The sequence below is a fragment of the Pithys albifrons genome, chromosome 25 (assembly GCF_047495875.1).
Source record: "Pithys albifrons albifrons isolate INPA30051 chromosome 25, PitAlb_v1, whole genome shotgun sequence".
Taxonomy (NCBI): domain Eukaryota; kingdom Metazoa; phylum Chordata; class Aves; order Passeriformes; family Thamnophilidae; genus Pithys; species Pithys albifrons.
Genome location: NC_092482.1, coordinates 6,729,553 through 6,749,893, shown reverse-complemented (window position 1 = coordinate 6,749,893; position 20,341 = coordinate 6,729,553). Strand labels below are relative to the sequence as shown.

At 41.1% G+C, this 20,341-nt stretch overlaps 1 protein-coding gene and 1 gene segment (V, D, J or C); both read right to left on the bottom strand.

Annotated features, from left to right (window-relative positions):
- Positions 1–11,982: 11,982 nt before the first annotated feature.
- Positions 11,983–18,922, bottom strand: LOC139682822 (T cell receptor delta constant-like). The segment is given in 5 exon segments: positions 11,983–12,627; positions 13,273–13,389; positions 13,730–13,801; positions 14,385–14,660; positions 18,756–18,922. Coding segments are annotated over 4 exon segments (534 nt in total).
- The window catches only part of LOC139682821 (uncharacterized), a 25,064-nt gene continuing 23,478 nt past the window's right edge, over positions 18,756–20,341 (bottom strand). The window contains exon 5 of the mRNA XM_071577437.1: positions 18,756–18,948. The gene's annotated coding sequence lies outside the window, so the exon portion shown is untranslated. The remainder of the gene's footprint in view (positions 18,949–20,341) is intronic.

Below are 20,341 nucleotides of genomic sequence, written 5' to 3'. Positions count from 1 at the left end.
AACTCATCAAGACCTTCATTTGAAAAGAACCTGACACTCTGAACTACAGGTTCAGGAAAATGAGCTGTCCTGAGATGCCAGGAACACATCCTACACACATGAGGTATGTAAACTTACTACAGATGTCCCAGTGTTCCTTATAACCAATAGAAAAATATGGGCATTTTTCAAGCACGTTCTTTTCTTGAAGATATTGCCTCAAAAAAAAAAAAACAAACCAAAAAACCCAGAAAAACCGAAAACAAACAAACCACAAACAAACCAAAACAAAAACATACAAAAAAAAACACTTCAAAAAGCACTGATAAAAATGGAAGGAAAATCCCCTTGGACTGGCAGATTTGACCTTGAATGTTTTGTATGGAAGAGAGTAAACTGGACTCACAAGTCTGACAATTTTGAGATGAATATTCTTATTCTTTATAGGAAAGATGACACATATACTAACAATTGGTAGTCAAAAAGCTTGTAGTCAAGGCGAAAAATTATCTTTAAATCACTAAATCATAGAATAACAGAAAGGTCATCTCTTTTCAGCCCCCTGACATGGGCAGGGACACCTTTCACTAGTCCAGGTTTCCCAGAGCCTCATCTAGCCTGCATTGAACACTTCCAGAGATGGCCAAAGCTCAGCTCAGTATCATCAAGCTCAGCTTTGTGACATTTATTTCTGGAACTTACTTGGATGAACACACAGTTTTGTCCCTTTTCCAAAAGTCAGATCTTTGTAGGTGGCTCTGAAGATTCACTGTGACAGAGAACTTTACCAAAACAGCTGGCGGTAGCTTTTAACTAAGGGGAGTTTCTTGACTTTGATGGGCATTCATAGATCTCTCAGGCTCTTTCTTCTCAAGATTCCTAGATCAAAACCCAGTGAGTAATCGGGTCTAGAGGAAGGTGTTCCTGCCCATGGCAGGGGTGTTGGAACAAGGTGATCTTTAAAGTTGCTTCCACCCAGACCACTCTATGATTAAAATGCTTGAAAAAATTCTGCTGACAATTCCCTACATGAAACCCAGAGCCATGGGATCCTATCTCACCAGCCCAACTCACATCTATCACAGAGGAAATTGCAGTTCCATCCTTCTGTGTTAACAGCAACTGTAGAAGTCAGAATAATTAACTGTGAGTGGAAATTTCCCTACAGCACTTGGTCTGTCCACCTCAGTGCTTATCTCATCCCAGCTTGCACCAGCCTGCAGCATCAGACACCTCATATCAAAACTGTCTAAACTCATGCAAGTGTTTCCCACCCCCTGCACAACACCAAAAGGATGATGAAGCCTTAAGGATTTACTCCTCTCTAAGATATGAATATTGAGTGATAAAGCACTAAAGTAACGTTAAAAGCAGTACAAACTTGGAATTTACAGGACACTGGGTTATTGCTAATGATTTACTGAGGACAACAACTGATTTCTTTTGCTCCTGTCTGTCTAGCTTAGCTGTAAACCAAGAGATTTTGAGGAGCTATTTTCCCCATTTGGACTTACTTGGAAGTAATTGATCCTATAGAGTTCTGCGTATATCTCATATTTTATAAGAAATAGCCAGTCTTTTAGGCAAAACAACAAACCAAAAAAATCTCAGGAATTCTTATGCTGAGTGGGATTTGGTGTCAGGTACATCCCCTTGACAAAAAGTTGGTTGGAATTTGCCCCACGAGTTTTCAGTACTATAGAAAGATTTGCAAAAAAAAATTTATTTGAGCTAAAGAAAAATAAAGAGGAGGAGACTGAAGAATCTCATTATTTTTTCATCTTCTGCAGTAGTTCTAAGGGTTTTTTGAACCTGCTGATGTCCAGAAAAGGAGCATTGTAGGATTTTAAATCCCAATTTTCCTTACTTAAATGTAACTTCAAATCCTTCCATGGAGGACAAACCACTCTATGTGGTGTCTCTGCCTCTGAACAGGCAGAAGCTTCCAACCGCTTTCTCATGTAAGGCTGGACTGGCAACCACAACCGGTTTGTCCAGGCAGAAAACAAGCCTGAATTTGCAGAATGACATCAAACTGAAAACACAGAATTCAGTAGCAAGAATCTCAGCTGTCAATGGTCTTCAAAAGTTAAATGAACTTGAATTAAAATAAAATTTAATTAAAAAAATCTAAACCACAATTTAAACATTTAAATTATAATTAAGAATAAGTTAATTAAAATAACTAACTCAAAATTAAATTTTGCATCTGTGTATATTAAGTTCATTTAAATGCACAGGGAATAATGTTATCTAATTTCCTCACATCCGTTCATTTGCAGTGGGTTTTCCCAATCTTTTTATCTGACTGCATTTTCTGTTCTGAATGGCACCTCTGGAGAGCTGCTTCACGGATTTATTAGAAATAGCTTTCAAAGCAATTGCTGCAAGCAGGATTTTACTGATTATCTGCTTTTTATTTCCCCAAATTGGCTGCTATAGAAAGCAGGGCAGGGATCTGTGCTTTAAAAAATCAATCTTTTCACGTTTTGGAATTGTAAATAGGAGCAAGACCCTTGAGAATGCCATCCTCGTGTTCCTCCAGCTAAGCAGGAGCAGCTCATCTGAAGACACTGTCAGCTGAAGTCCAGATACAAACTTGAACCTCTCAATGAACACGCCCACAGCAGCTCAGTCCTTTACAAAAACACCACCTCCAGGCCCTCCTGAAATGTAACATTTCCCCAGCACACTGGGATTTTTAACTATTCCTTATGACATAGAAATACCAATGATGATTACTCTAAAGCAACCTGATAATTATGCACAGGGATTAAATATTCAAAGCCATGAAAATCTACTAACACATTTGGCACCTCTAAAACCAGCCAAAACCCCCCATTTGTCTGTGTGGTAACACTGATTCGATGAAATCAAATAATTTGGTTTGATTTGATGAAATCAAGAACTCTATACTAGTTTCTAAAATAACTGAATACGTGCAGATTTCCCTTAGAGCAAAAAGAACATTTATTCAAATCTTTTACTTTTCCCAGGAAAGCAATCTTTCTCTGTCCCACTCCATAGAGAATAAAAACATTTTGAATGGATTTTTAGGATCAGATGAAAAGAAATCTGGGCATCCCCTCCAGAGTATTTTCATCTGTCACATCCACTCCAGTCAAGTCTCAAGCATGTTTACTTGAAGCAAATTAAAAACATTAGAACCAGCAGCTGATGGTATTTTCTTCTCTGTGGCAAGCACAGCAGGGATTGTGTCTCTATTCGGAGTGACAGTGGCTAAATTAAAGAGTGTTTGTGGTTGTTGCAGAGCAGTCACTCCCAGCATCACAATGGGACAGCATTTCACTAAATAATCCTTTATTCCCAAGTCCAGATGAGTTTTTCCCTATAAGTCACCACAGCACAACTGGCATTTCAAATTTTTCCTTTAAGTGACATTGCCAAAATTATTGTACAGCATGGTGAGGAAGGAAGAAAGGCAGGAGGGAAGGAGGAAAATAAGGAAGAGAGGGAGGGAAAGAAGGTGGAATTACTATTCAAATTGTAAGTTCAATGCTGGGAGACCTTTGTGCCTGTCCATGGAGAAATGATTTCTATGCAAACTCATTAGCTTTTCAGGCTTCTCTGTATGTGCAATTCCTACTAAAGTCAAATATTTTCAACAAAAAGCTGGCTGAGATGAGGGAGAAAAAACTACCCAGTTCACCAGGGGCTGAAAAGCAGCAGCTCATGTCACTGAACAGTTTTAAACATCTCACCCAGAGTTCTGAACACAAACTTGTTCAACAAATGGAAAGTCTTCCACTGCTGATACTGTAACATATAATGGGAACACTTTGCATATTTATCTAAAATAGACAGAAAATTTTACATTCATTTAAAAACAAGAACAGACCAATTCTGTCTCTGTAAGTCATTCATCCTCCTCCAAGTCCTTGCAGCATTTTGGTACAGAGGAAGTTTAATGTCTCTCTCCTATTCACAGAGTGGATACCAAAGGATAAGATATTTTAAACCCACCCTCCCCTTTATTGTCTGTACCGTGGACACCCTCACACCTATTCAAAGCACTCGCTCAGGATTCTCTCCTAAACAAGAGAAGGACTCCACTGTATGGCACCCTGAATTCCCAGATGGATTAAATTAAATTATTATAGCCCCAGGTATGTGCCATGCAAACAGATTTACTTGTGTGCAGAAAGAGCCAGGTCCACGGGCAGAACCTGATGTGAGAAACCCCCTCCACAGACCTATCATAGCTCGAAGAACTGGAGCCTCTCCAGGGCACAGCTCCTGAGGGCACCTCAGCTGCAGCCTTCCTGCATGGAACAGCTTCCCACAGTTCCCTTACCCCAGGACATCAGGCACTCTGGCACTTGCACTCTCCCATCTTCTTATCAGCCTCTTCAGTGCCTGAAGCCAGAAAGCCTGTGCTGCATTCCTTGCTGGCTCAGACTTTCTCCTTAGTTAGCAAGACATCCAGACCTCTGGAAGACCTGAGTGAGACATATCAGTTTTTCTGGGGCACACACACATCCCTTTAATCCCAGCAATACATCTTTCCTTCAGCCTAGGGCATCTTAAGCACCACGTTCTTGAATAACTTACAGTTTAAAGCTCCTTTAGAAATACTAATGAATTGTGAAAGCAGTTCTGCACCTGCTTTAGTTTGTATCTCCAAATAAAGCTTCTCTTATTCATCTTCTTTCAGTGTCCTGTGCCTGCACTTCCCAAAGCCTCTGTGTCACACAGCAAGAGTTTCCATCTGCACCTGCTGCCAAGGCAAGAGTGCACATGAAGAGCAAAGGAGTTCGATCTGTGGCAAGTGCAGAATAGACACTTAACTGTGGGGCTCGGGTGTTTGGTTTTTTTTTTGGTTGGCTGATTGGTTGGCTAATTGGTTGGCTTTTTGGTTTTGTTTTTTTTTTCTTTCTGTTTGACCTATCTACTGGCTGTCACTAAATGGAAAATGTTAAGAGAACTATAAAGACCTTGGCCAGCAGGTAGCAGGAGAGATCAGAGAAAGAAATTCACTTTCTATCAACAGATGCAATTTTATCAGGAACTTTTCAATATTTTGGGGAAACAGAACAAACGGCTGAGATTACAGCCAGCAGATGCAGAAATATGATTATTGCATAGTATTTTTGATGCTATGTAAGACAACAGAAAGATTCAGCTGTAGAAAAAGCTATTTAATATTTACTATTCTCATGAAGTTTGATATTGTCTAAATTAGAAACAAATAAACCATAAGTTAATAATCTTATAAAAATATCTCTAAAGGGTTATATGACCAGAAAGTGGAATAAAGTCTGTTTTATCACCTCAACTATAAAGCTGAAATTGAAAAGTATATTCTGAATAAAGTTGATTTTAAAAAAGGGGAGGCATGGGGTGTGATACTTTTTTTCACCTCATTCCATATACTCCGACTGCATGTATGAAATAAATACTCACCAAAGTTTTGAGATTTGCTTTGAGTATCCTTTAAAATACATGTACACTGTTCTTTCCAAAGGCAGACCTTGCACAGGGGTTCCAGCAGACACAGTGACAGGCACAGACAGAGCTCTGACAATCAGCCATGGACACAGTAGGAAGAAATGAGCAGCACGAGCCACGTCACAGCCAGACCTACTTTAACAGCAAATGGGAGCAAAATTCCCACTCTCCTCTGGCAAAAGGGAACTAAATAAAGCTCAGGGCAGGGTGCTGTGCAGGGCACAGAAGAGACTCTAGGGGGAGGAATTCTGGCCCTACAGGACTGTGGGGGATCACATGAAAAAATCCCAAAGCTTTCTGCAAGGGTAAGACTGAGGCTTTGATCTGTGTGTGTTCAGAGGACTGAGCTGGAAAGGGGAACAGGCAATACAGAGATGTTGATCCAGTCCCTGAACTTCTCTTTCTGGGACATTCTCACTGGCTCTGAGAAAGCCAATACACTGAGGAATGAGACTGGGAATCCTGCCTGGTGCTGCCAGAGCCTTTCTGGCTATGAAGCTTCACTATCCTTTGTGTCTTGGGCACTGAAGCCTTTCACATATTGAATATTGATTGGGTTATTCCCATACATTTCTGCAGAAGTGAAATGTGTAGACTGGAAGCATAAACACTCCTCTCCCCATACATAAATAAAAATAAGAAAGAAAATGCAAAGTATTCTCTCTGCTATTTGGATTTCCTTGTTCTTTGTGACACTTTTCCACTTAGTCTCTTGGAAAGGTGTTGTAGTAGTTTTGGCTTTAGTTTCAGCTCGGCCTTAGTTAGGCCTCAATTCAGCAAGCCCAAAGGATGTGACATAGATCAGAAAGGACAGGCATCATCTGACTTAATAACCCAAGAAGTATTTCACATCATTTGACATCATCAAGAAGTGTCAAGAAGTATAAAAAGAGAGGGAAGTAAAGCTTCTGCCTCTTTTAGTCTTTGCCTCAGACCTATGAAGACGAACTGCCCTGCCCTACTGACATCAGGCCTTGCTGCCATCTGCACAGTGTTATCTAGGGAGGTGAACATTTTCTTGTTAATTTTTCTCCTCTCTTGCTGGGAGTTTTCTCTGAAAGAGTTTTTAAGAGGTTTTGTGGGGTTCAGGTGGTTAAAATCTGTATTATTTAGTTGGGTGACTCAGTAGCTATTGTTGTTAATTTGTTTTTTCTCACATTTGTGTATATATATAATATATCATATTCTATTTTTAATTGTCTTTCTTCTGTACAATATAAGAAGCTTGCTACTACAGGTTTTAGTTTTTTTCCTCTCCCTCCTTTTTCCCTGGCTGGGGGGGGGGACCCTTTCTCTCTGTGTTGGGCAGTTGGCATTTTGCCAGCTCAACCTAACACCGATGTTTATTCTTTCAGAGTGTTTTTAATGTTCTCTGCCACAGGAGAATGCACAGGAAAATGCTCTCACCATTTTGACTTGCTCAGCCGGACAGACCTTAGATACTTGTCTAATAGGGAGCAAGATTAAACTTGGTGTGCTGGATGTGAAAATTTGCCTAAAAGTACTTAAAAGGTTTTATTTAAGTTCACATTTTGAGTGGTATGTGTCCTTTTAAAATAAGAAGCCACAAAACATACTGTGCCATGACCTGCTGGCAGCAAAAGGGCTGAGAAGGTGTTTGGAGGTGTTTTGAGAGTCAAGTCTACAAGTTTGTGGTGACTGCAGCAGATTCACCCTCTGTAAAACCAGAAGAGGCTGAAAAATGAATGGCAAGACCTTGGTTTTCCCAGGCCACGATTAGCTTTCCAGCAGTGATGAGTGAAGCTCTTGTGTCTGATAAACTGCACATGCCTCTAGTCCATAAAAATGCAGGTGTTGCACCTTCTGAGCCCTCCTGGGCTCTGTGACCTCTCTGCATTCCCACCCTGTCCACAGTAGCCCTGAAGGATAAAGGCTTCTGAGAAACATTCCCAGCTGGAGGAGAAGCTGCCAAAGTGCCAAGCAGCAGATCCCCAGGAGGAAGGTGAGGGTGGAACATTTGCACACAAGGAGCTATAAGCTTTTGCCAGAGAATGCCCTGAGGCTTGGTGGCCCGCAGAAAAGAACTGCAGACTTAAATTTGGATAAGACACTGTTTTCAATGGGGATTTAATGCTTCCAACAGTTCAAAGTGGTCTGAAGTCTCCCTGATCCCTGATCTAGGATGTGAGTTGAGGACTACAAAGAAGTAAAACAATGACTGAGCACAACATGTGGACCTTACTAGGTTAAAATAAGAAAACAACCAAAAACAAAAAAGAAAACAGATTGGAGCAGAACAGTCATGACAAAATACCAAGCAAAAACACAAATCTCAAATTTCCTTGTGTTGACACTTGAAGTACTACTGGTAATGAAATGTTAACCAGCTCAGCCTATCTAAAACTGCTTCCAGTAGTGTCCAAGTGAAGAGATTTTCAGGAGCTACTGAAGTAGTTTAGATTTTTACTTGAATCTTGACATCTTTATCATGTTAGTTAACTCTTCCAGAGAAATGCAAATTAGTTTTGTGAAGAGCTGGACCGTAGAAATTATTCTACAGCTAACATTGCTCTAGTTACACAAATGGCCATGCTTAGACAAATATGAGAGACCCTGAAAGAAAATAAAATGCACAGTAAAAGCCTATACAACCATTTGAAATATTTAACCAAATTACTTAAATGTACCAAAAGTCGTCATAAAATGTAAGTTGACTAAATATTGTAAATATTGACATTGTGTGTAAATAAAAGTGCTGATGGTGAAATTGGTTCCCTGTGCTCTTTTTCCAAACTGGGACTGTATTGCACCTGATAAGATATAGAAATACTGAGAAAAAATACAGCAATTACGGTCTGTGATAGTAAAAAGTGCCATACTTTCTTCCACATACTTAGTAGGGGATGGTGTGTTAAATGCTCTCACCCCTAAACCACCTGACTCACTTGGAATCCTTTGAAAAAACCCTGAATTATCCAACAGGTTGGGCCAAGTATTCTCTAAAGTTTTGACCCTGAATCTGATGCTGAACACCCTGAGGATGCAAGAGATCCTGAACTTAAAACTACCAAATACTTTAACTGCCACTTTACAACAGACCTTGAGGGTTTTTAAGGTGTCTCTTTTGCACATCATAGGGGTGAACATCTCAGATCACCAAGGTACACAGAAGGAAGAATAACTCTTCTGCAGGTGAGTCCTCTCCCAAGATGCCAAAGTAGATACAGACATTGTCCACACTCCGGGTCCCTCCGGATGTCTGTGACTGCCCAGCAGCACCAGCTGCAACACTGAAAGGTCAGTGTGCCCCTGGGATGCTGTGGCTGCTCTGGGATACCTCCTGTTTGCATCTGGCTTGGACTCCTGGGGGCTTCCTGTGCTGCAAACTTGTCTGTTTTCCAAAAGTGCCTGGCTCCTGGAATTGGGAAGTAGAAGTAGCCAGAGAAGGGCAAGCAACCGGCCTGCTTTGGATAAGAATAACAAATACATGAACATCTGACTTTTTCCTACCATTAACTGAAGATAAAAAGCTGCAACTTGTCCTGCAGGAGGCAGACAGGAGGTTTCATAAAGCAAAGTAGCAGGGAAGGGAAGCAAAAGTCCCTTGCTGACACATGGCAGAGAAGGAGGGAAGTATTTTTGAGGAGCTGTTCTGAGCAACCCATACAGAATTTCACTGGCAAAGGACTTGCCTTATTGTGCCTTATTTCTTGGGTAACCAGCTGTAATGTTATATCAATGGGGTCCAATCCAAGGGCTTTTAAATTCATCTAGGAAGCAATGCACTTTGTCTTATTCAATGCAGTAAGTATCTAGAACTTCATTTATAGCTCTGTGAGTTCCGGGCCTGCTGCTTACTGGTATGGACCAGAAGGACATCTTTTGTGACTCAGGTTTCTTAGGGCTACATTAAAAGAAGAATTGGTGTGAATCAGAAACTTAAGCAAGACCCCACAGGCCGACAGGAGTTGCAGAGAAGAGGTGAGGAGAACAACTTCCAGGCACGTGGGTCCTTAGTCTGACACACATATGACCTTTACCTACTAAGATGAAGGCATGTTTATTTTGTGACTCAGTATGACCCAGATCTGGTTAACAGACCTTTAGGGCCAGGGGTGAGAAGGGCCAAGAGCATTGAGAAAATGGAAGTCCACAGACTCTGCAGCTTGGACATGAACACTTGCATACAGAGCCATGTGTTCACATCAGCTGTTTCCAGTCTCTGTCACTGGGAAGAGAGAGGCTTGACTTGGGGGAGTGGATCTCTGAAGGTTTTTCTTATTCTGAAATGGTGACATCCCAACACAGGTTCCCCAGGGAAGCTGTGGCTGCCCCATCCCTGGAAGTGTTGAAGGGGCTTTCAACAACCTGGTCTAGTGGAAGGTGTCCCTCTCCATGGCAGGGGGCTGGAACAAGAGGAGCTGTAATGTCCATTCCAACCCAAACTATTCCAAGATTCTATGAAAACAGCAACAGTCTTGGGAGAAGTTTTTAAACAACTAGGCTGGCCTTTAGTGTGAAGAATACTCCCTTAGACAAAAATGGTGCAATCAGATGGACAGGAGGGAAAGGTCAAAGCACAGTCAGCATTAGGGATTTTAGAATCATTTTCTGTATTATGAAAATGCTCATTTATACCTTTGAATAACTACCAGCCCTAATAATTGCAATCTTAAGCTAGAGGTTCTTCTTTGAAATTTCTAGACAAAATTATTTGTATAAGAAAGATATCACAGTAATACAGAATGATTGAGGTTGGAAGGAACCTCAGGGGGTCATCTGGTCTCTCCTGCTCAGGCTGGACTATCTGGCACTGTTCGCTGAGGATCATGTCCAGGTGGCTTTTGAATATCTCCAGGGACAGTGGCTCCAGCCGTGGTAATATTCAAAGACTCTCTGAACACAATCAAATAAGGATGCAATTAAATCTGAAGGACAATATAGGTAGTGCTATTAAAAGGTATTGTGCTAAAGCCTTCTGCTTGTAATCATCCTCCATTATTTCTGGTATCATTGGATCTCTTACAGGGCAATATGTCTTTTTCTGATTCAGGAGTAATTCCAAATGCAAAGGTGCTTGTTTTGATAGACGGTATTTTACTGTAAAGCACAATTTCTCTACACATTTTCCTTAGCTCATATCACCTGGGAGAGCTGGAACCTCTATCCTCTTCTGTGGAATTAGCCACACAAACACAATCTTAATATTGGACTGTACAAAATCTCCCCATTGTGGGATTTCTTCTGGAGAAATTATATTCCCCTGGGTGTTTTAAGTTGTATGTTCTGCATTGCAACCGTAAAGAGTAAAGCCACTGCTCAGTGGGAGGCAATCAGGAGCCTTTCATGAAATGAGTGGCTCAGATCGATTAAACACTCACTGTCAAAGGTGTCACCAAAAGCAGGTTTCATATAAATTTGCAAAAGCTCAGCAAAGTCCAACAGTAACACTCACTCTACTGCTTAATACAGGGATGAAACATACACAGTAATATTGAATTAGAATTAATTTAGAATGATTTATGTGGAGACTGGGGGCAAAAAAAGAGGTAGAAGTATCGGAGAGAGACCCTCCCATTGAGTTATGAGGTACAGACAGGACCCCCTTGTTTTCTAAACTCCTTCTCAGAGGAGGTGTGGATCAAGCCAATGCTAGTCCCAGACTTGATAAGCAGGTTATGCAAGGGATTATGGCAGCACTTAATCATTGACCTTTCTCTCCTCTCCACCTGATTACATCATTTTTTTTGTCCAAAGGAGTATTTTTCAAATTTAAATGTGCGTGAGAGATTGGGAAAAGGTGTGGAGTGCAAGATAAAAAGGTTCAGGGTGTTATCAGAAAGGCAGGATAAAAACTGGTGAGCAGTTCCTGCTGATTTACATTGTGATGATAAAATGCACTGAATAAGCATTTTGCTGGATTTGGATTTGCCATGCAAATTTCACTTATCTGCTGCATAGGGTGAGGGTCTTGCTCCAGGTGTCTGCAGGGTCTGAGGAACTAACCTGACAAAGCTCAAGAAAGCACACCTTGTTCTCTGCAGAGCCTGTCTTGAGGCCAGCAGTACCTCGGTCAGTATGAGAAAAGCCTTATTTCCCCTCCAGGATGTGGTTAACTTGTTTTTCCAAACAAGGGGAGGGTTTATCTTGCATGGTGTGACTGAGTCAGAAATGTTGACCACAACATCCTGCCTGCTGCTTGTGAGAGAAAGATGAGATGGGGAACGTGTGTGATGGGGTCTATTAGTTCGTAACCAGGTTGCTGTGGAAACTATCACCCCATCAAACCTCCTCACATTATTTCCTGTTGGCCTCTGCCTTGTATTGCTGATTGCAAAAAAGCAGCATGTGTTCTCTTCTGCTCTGTATATTACAGCAAACTGCCTCAACTGAAGCTTCTCAATGTCCAAGGACATTTTCCTTCACAAAGTCTAGAAAAGACAAATCCACCCAAGGGGAAATCTGGGTTGTCAAAATCTTGTTTCTACTCTCAGTAGTCATTAGGACAGTTGGATTTCAGCAATGTCCATTCCAAATTCCAAAGAAAAAGCTCAGAACAAACCACAGTTTTTGGCCTAGGAAAACTTTATTTTGGTCACTATTACAGGAACAAAAAATGCATATGAGATATATTTTGCAGAAGAAATACAGGTTTAATAAAGAAATGTTTCTATGGTTGAACCTTGTCTGGTTGAATTGAATCACTTCACGTCCAACAGAGGTCTTCTCAGCTACAATAGGAAATTATTGTTATTAAATGTATCTAAAAACAGAGCCATAAATGGCAACTACCGTTCTTAAATTCCCTCAGTTCTACAGAGAGTTACACAACATGCCTGTGAAAAGTACTTTTAAAAAGTAATCTATATCTATATCCATATATATAGTGAGTATGGGATTTTTCTAAACTGTTGAAGCAGGTTGGACACTTCTATGCAAATGCCAGAATAGCGGTGAGATCTATTCCACAGGAGTATGAAGAGAAATACACTCTCCTCAGTGCACCAAGAGAAAGAAATAGCAAAAGCAGTTATGACTCTTAAATCTAAATGGACAGGATGGGCAGGATTGAACTGTATCAACTGTCTACAGGGAAAGGGATGTGTTATGTTCTGGGTGGCCACTGTCAGGAGATCTGGCACTGGTTGTTCAGGCCATTGTGCTGCTGATTCACATTCTTTCCAGCTGTTCTTCACGTTCCTGTTGCCTTGATTCCCCCTGTCAGGAAGAGCAAAGCATGTTTTAAACTACATTTAATGAAATTGGGCCTAAACACCACTGTTTGAGAGCTGTCAGAAATAACACAGGTACACTCACAGAACTTAGGCCAGACTATATTTTGTGCCTATTTGGACACTTTAATTTAAAAGTCTCCCCTACCTCCCTTTTCTTTACTTTTACATGTTTATGTTTCAGGATCATTGTTTTTGAACCCTTATTTGTATGGATTTTTTCACAGGCTTTGTGCTCTGTCACTTGAAATAGTCATGGACTCACCTCTTAGGACCTTCAGTTAATAATCTGAGTTGCTCTGGCAAAGAAAATTTGGGAACGAGACATGAAGAACTGAGCTCTGGATACAGAAAAGTGCTGTTTTCTTTTTCATTTATGAGGCAGGGTGGGCTTTTCTCAACCTTTTTTTTTTTTTAGTGGGGGGAGGGGGAGAGGCCTAGCGGGGAGTTGTGGGTTTTGAGCATCATTGTTGGTTTATTTCCCCAGAAACCTTCAAGAGCTGATCAATGGAATTAGGAGCAGATGAACAGACATCATTACCTGTGGGGTTAGAGAATTACACACAGACAGGCAGTCGCTCCTGGCATGTGCTTCCAGTATTTCTACAAATCAAGCTGTTTGCTTCCTTACCTCAGAAAAGAAACAACTTGATACTCATGAGTGTATTGAAGGCGATGCTTTTGGCCAGCAGGACTCTCAAACCCAGCACAGTCATAGACAGCATGTTCACTGTCTCCACTTTGGTACCTGCTCAGTGACAGAGGAAAGGGAAGAGATCACAGTCTAGGCTTGGATGTTGTGACCTTGGCAGAAAGTGGAAAAATCCACAGGTAATAGTTTTGGGGCAAGGAACAGCAGCAGAGGAACTGATGACAGAGAACATGGCAACAACAGGGGAGGAGGGTGTCTGTCTCCATTGTTTTTTGCTTCCTGTTGCTTGTGTGTTCCCACAGCAACAACTTTGAAAAAGCAGGTCATGTTTGATGAATATGTTGTATTCTGATTCCTCTGCCCCTGAGAAAATATATTTCCATGCATTTATCCCTCATGCAGCAATGTAACTTCGTAATCTATTTTGATCACTAACCTTGGGCGGAGATGTCTGTGCTGTTGCAAAACCTGCTACTGGTCCTTGTTACTGGTTCTTCAGCCTTCTTTTCTGTATCATGATAGGAAAAAAGAATTTTAAACTGTATCTAAATTTTATAAGGCATAAAAAATCATTCATATGACCCTTCTCATAGGAATATGTGGGAAGTACAATCTGGGGCTCAGATGATCAGTCCCTAAGTATTAACTTGAGGAGAGGATTTCTCCATGCAATTGCAGAAAACAAAAGAATTATTGAATTGCTTTGGGTTTACTATTTGAGTGACTTTCAGTATGACAAAAACAAGCCCACAAAATCTAAAAAGAAAAGCTAATCACACCACAGTTTGAACTTTTTCTTGGTTTTAGAAAGGTTGTTTCAGGTTTGCTGAGGGAAGTTTGCTGCTGCTTGGTGAAACATGAATCATTTCCAAAAAATAGATTGTGCCTTCCCTCCTCCCTCCAAAAAAATTTAATAAACAGTTGAGATCATTTATTTTAGATGCCTTTAAACAGCGTTCATCTCTTCCCTGATTGAGTACCAAATGTCTGTCCCCGTTCTGCTGCCTACCCAGGGTGGTGCTGACTATTCGGGAACAGCAGCACCACAGGACACTGCACAAACCCGTTCCAGCTGTGCCACCAAATTGTACCTGGTAATGCTGTAAAGGTGCTGTTGCCAAAATGGGCCTTGCAGGTCACCTCTGTGTCTTTTGCCACACTGACCACCTTCACTGCACTGTACAAACCCTCTGACGTCAGAACGGGTGTGCTCTGTTCATACGTGACCTCATCAGAGGACATCTCCAAGCTCATGTTCTTTGTATCGGAATTCCTTGCCAAACAAGCTGCTTTCCCAGTGCTGCCACCTTCTTCCAGTTTCTTTGATTTCATCATAATGACTTGTGGGGTGGAACTTTTTTTATTGTCTGTGGAAAAAAGCAAGTTTTCCACATGCTTGCAGTAAAATCATGATGGATTTTACTGCAAGCATGCCTGAGAGATAAGTCATGAAAAATCATTGATAATCCAGGTGTGACTAATTTGTATCATTATCAATGACTAACTGGTTTTTTTCTTTTCTCATTAGTTCTTGCTGTTGATTCCAAAATATCAAATTAAAACAAGAAAGGGTGTATGGAGTAGATATTTTATAGGAGCTCTAATTGCACAGGATCTCAGCTTCCTTTTGCCAAACTTGTGCTTGTAAGTGAATTTGTTCCTGTAAGTGGATTCTTTATTTTATAAGGGACCTGAAAATGAGAAAGGAACTTTTATGCATGCCACTCCAAGAGTCCAATTCCTCTGCTTTCTCAACAATTTAGATCCAAACAATGTCAGTTCTATGAGGACTGCCTTGCAATTCGAGACATGAGGGGACAACTGTTTTTTTTTCCTTTACTCTCTCTCCCCTCCCGGAATCTCCTGTTGTGGTTAAAGGTGCAACCACAGCAGCAGTGGCAGGGAGAGCAGAAGTCAGTTTGTTGCCTCGCTGCTGTGCAAGGCTCCCCCTCTGAGTGACCTGCAGAAATGAAGTCCTGCTGTTGGAGTGGGGGACAAAATTGATCTTTTCAATAACAAATGCTCAGATGTCAAAAAGGTAGGAGAGAAGCAATCAGCTGTGTGTGAATTGCATATCTCTGCACAGAATCAGAGAATCACAGAATGGTTTGGGTTGGAAGGGACCTTAAAGACCAGCAGGTTCCAGCCCCTGCCATGGGCAGCGATGCCACTCCCTTCATCAGCTCCAGGACTTCCTGACAAGGTCAAGAACTTTCATTGTGGGGGAGGTTGTCCTCTCTAGATATTGCACAAGGTGTAAGACATTCCAGCCAGACTTCAGGCAATGAGAATAGACTGGTCCTTGGTTCAACAAAAACTCCTGTGCCTCTTCCGAAAAGTGTGACCTTACTCATGCCTGTGCTGTGCCGTGTTATCAGACCCTCTCGGCTCCAGGGGCAGTGAGAACTGTAATGCAGAGTTTGTTTAACAAACTAACTGGAAGGAAAGAATATCCTGGGGCCTTTTGTTCATGGGCAAATTTTACAATATTCCTTAGGTTAGTGTAATAACCCTCCATGGTGGTCCTTTGGCACTAAGAAACCAAAAAACGTCAAGACATGGAAATGGGAGTTTTGAGAGAATCTAAAAGATGCTGCTAAGTTTTCAAAGAATTTCAGATCCGTGTTCTGATCTTTCAGAAATTTGGTTACATTGAAAATATTAAATGGTTTTTTTTTTTCAGTTTTGAAAGAATTTTAGAGTTGAATTCCCCAGGAAATACATGAATGACAAGGGATTGACAACTACAACAGGCTGAATTTCAACGGTATAGCAGAAACCTTCTCTGGGAATTTTCTGTAAGACATACAAATAATGAAATGAGATTGCTTAGACTTGCAGGAGCTGTCTTTTATGGTAACAGATGGGGTGAGAAGAATTTTGTAGCCAACAAGTCATTGTGATACCATGGGGATTTTTTTAAACAAAATGTCTTTTGTCGTCAGGTTAGATCATATGTGGAGAATCCAGGATGATTTCACATACCAATGTCAGGACTTAATTCAGATTAGAATTATAGTAAAAGCATGGGACTCTATCAACCATCTTTGCCAGGAAGGCTCAGCTGATGAAAGACCATCAGACATACCAAAAAAGATTTACATATCTAATTGACAGGAGCATCCTGATGGCTCTCTTTTCTAAAGAGAGGGGCATTAGACTTTTAATTTTGTATGGTGTCTGCCTTGCAGTCTGGTTCAGGAATCCGTCAGGTCAAATATCTTGTTCATCACAGGGCACTTCATCTAGGTTTGATCAAGGGGCTCTGATTTTACACTCTTTCCCTGTCACCCTATCAGTGAGGAACTGAGATGAAAGCCAAGTTTTGCACAAAAACAGGCTAAACTACACTCTTACCCACACCTAAAGCAACCAAATACTCAACAGAAATCATTCATTAATTAACAGGAAAAAAAGGGAAAATTCAAACAATAACAACTCAGAAAAGATAATGCATAAAAGACACCTACTTGGCTCCACTGTCAGTTGCGTTCCTTTCCCAAAGACAAGAGCAGCAGTGACACACAGTTAAAACACACAGAATAAAAAAGGCTCACTTTTCTATTCTTCCTACACACATTTCCTTCCCAGGTGTTGTAACATTTTTGTGCCAGAGCACGTTAGTCCTGTGCATTCTGTGTTATCTGAGAAGATCTTTAAAGGTCTTTCATGTTTTCTCCTCTCCAGTTTTCCAAACCGCCACTGCACTAACAAGCTGCTTCTCTGCAATAACTCACTGGGTAAGATCTTCAGCAAGAAACAATGTACACATTGCAACGATAGTTAAAAAAGCAGAATCATTTTTTTTATCAGGCCCCAGAAACCTTATCTGAGTCCCATCTGTTTGCTTTACTTGAAAATACAGCCATGAATTCCTATCACTGCTTGGATTTGGGAGGGATTTCTGTATTGTGTTCTTTCATTTTCTTAGGGCAGAAAGCTACTTCTCTTCCCTTTAGTCTTACAAAGTTACAGGAAGAACCATACATTCCATAAAGTCACCAGCCTTAGTATTCTTAATGGAAATTTTATCTGGATTAAACCAACCCACACCAAAACAAAAACTTTGTCTGTCTTTGGCTAAAACCTCAAGAGAATATGGTTGGGGTATCCTATAGTGACTACCAGTGGTTGTTATTCAATGTCCTTTTGATTTGAGGTAGTTCTCAAAAGCTTGGAATAATAAAGTATACCTGCTCTTAATATCCTAAAATGCATATGAGTAGCACCCAAAGAAATCCAAAACCAAAAGGGTGAGGTTCCTCTCATTCTGGAAATTTGGGCATCAACTTATTAAGTATTTCAACAGGCACTGAGGGACTTAGATACTTAAGGGCCAATGTCGTTTACTGTCAAACATAATCCTGATGTCTTTGTGTAGCCTTGAAAATATCCCAACTTTATCTAGAGAAAGAAAATCATCGCACAGCATAGAAAGATCTTTCTTCAGAATAGTAACTTGGCATTCCTTTGTCCCTTCAAAATTGTGAGGGGACTGAGATTGTTCCAAAATAGACATTTATTCTCATGCAACACATCCTAGAGTCGTGGGCAGATGCTGGGCAGCTCCTAAGAGAGTCCCATGCCATTCTGGGATGAGTGCAGAGTGTTTCAGGAATGTAAAATTATATGGGACATTTTTTCAGCACTTTCAGGACATGCAGACCTCTGAAAGCAGAGCAACAGGTCCTAAGGGATGCACCTGGATCTTTGGGATAACACAGAGTAACCTGACCAACTCCTCTGACACCACAACATTCACATTCCCATAGAAAAGCATTGGGTGACATCCACCTTTTTTCTACAATATAAAGACAGGAATAATTGTGGCTTGTTATAATCCCTACTCCCCACATCTGTTCTTTCAATGTCCAGACAACCTGGGAGCCAATTGTCTTTCATTCTAGGAGCTCTTGGATGTGGGCACTTGTGAAAATTGAAGCCCAAGGGTATTGAAATCCTTCCTCCTCTGTCTCCATGCCAGTGGAATTCCTTCCCTGGTGACACGATGAGTGTGGGGCCAGTGTGAAAACTTCTCCAAGCAGACAGCTAAAGATATGTCTCAAATCTTCTCCCAGCTGTGAGCTCCTCACTGAGATGTGCATTCCTGCCTAAAGGGAGTCAGTGAAGATCCACTGGAGAAGAGGACCCTTCACAGTCCATTTGGGCCAGAGTGCTGTCCACACTGACAGTGAATTAGAACATGTTCAGTACCGCACATCTGCTGTTTGGGGAACATGGAATAAAGGTGATACACAGAGTTAGCCCAGTGGCTCCTGTGAAACCTTTCTAAGCGGCTCCAAGCTGAAGATTTGGCTGGAAAGCCTGGCTGGAGAGAGAGTGCACTCAAGGGACTACTGCAGCAGAAAACTCTTACACTGAACATAAACCATTAGATTCCTTTTTCCTTCTACACCTTAATTTTAATAAAAGTTTTAGAAATAAATAAAATATGTACTTACCTGGTACAACTGTGAGAGTGGTCCCTGCTCCAAACACAAGCTTATCTGTCCTCACAGAGCTAATATTCATTCCAATAAATCACTCTTTCCTCATGGTATTCAAAAAGGTTGAAAAAACAGGAGATGAAAAGCCAGACATTTGTCCTAAATATCCATGTGGGCAAGTCCATGAGCGTATCCAGAGGCACATTTTCTTCCAAAACAGGAAAGGGAAAAACAATAGTTGAATAGTTCAGTGGTTTCAAATAGCTTGACGGAGTATAGAACTTCCAAGTTCACCCTTTCTTTCACCTTTTAGAAAGCCCGTGAGCTCTAACTTTCCAAGACGAACAGAAATATAAAAATAAAATTGTCTCTTTAATCATTACCTTCACTCACCCTTTTTCCTTCCCAAAATATATTGCCTTTTCTCCTTCCTTGGGTTTTTGTACAGGGCCCTGTGCTGTTTATATCATTGTGGTACTCCAGCTCCTGTACACAGTGATGTATTTCATTGCAAAAACGGCCTCTCTTCCATTACACAGAATTTTGGATTTTACAGGCAGTCACATGACTTCTCAAGTGGTTTAAGACCCAACATACCACATGAAGAAACATGATATGGGTTTCAAGGAACGGTCTAAGATAATATCAGAAATGTTGAATTATAAATGAAAACTTAGGGATTACATGACACCTCTTAAAACTGGAATGGAGTTAAGCAGCATAGAAGGCAGGAAAAAAAAATTAGTACTTTTAGTGTTATTTTGAAGTATTTCTGAGAATTTTTCTGACTTGCAGGAAGCTGTCTATTTTGTCACCTTTCCTTTGGTGTCAGTGCTCATTAGCAAAAGGACTGAAACTCTCTCAGCTCTTAGAATGGATGTCTGGGGGTCATTTAACACCTTAGAAAGTCTTTACACTGTTTTAGGTAAGATGGGAAAGTCGGCAAAAGAACAGTTTTTTGTTCAGTAGAGGCACTGTACCTGTGGGAGTGACTATCACAGAGGGAAGGAGCTGTTGCAGATTGATCAAATCCTTCATAATGATCAACTTCTGCATTGTTAACTTGATCTGGACTTTGATGGGAAGAGATGGACTCAACCACTGAGACTCTGCAGCTTCAAGAGCCCACTCCCTTTGCTAACAAAGAAGAGGCAGGTTGAGTCTATGCCCATCAGGATGGGAAATGGAAGTTCCCATGATGACAAAGGCTGGAAGCTTCTGGCACCAAGGTGAAGGCTTTTGCTTCACATGAAAATTTGCAGCCGCAGAGTAGACTCAGTGCTGTCCTGGCAAATGAGGAGTTGAGATCTCTGACAAACAAGGTGTCTGAGCCCATCGACCACAAGCCAAACAGGAGCACCAGAAAAAGTGGTGAGTGACAGAAATGGAAGACTCTCCATGCTGCTGGACTAGTCATCTCTTTGCCATGGACTAGAACTGGGGATGCTTTTAATGGACTTGCCAAACTCATTGCACTTGCAGTCTATTCTCCCTCCTTCTCTTCCTTGGGGGTATTAATGACAGTGTCACAGGAGTTCTGGGAAGTAGCAGGCAAGCTCTGGGAGTGTTGGGAGCAAAGGGATAAAAGCATAAGACTGGTG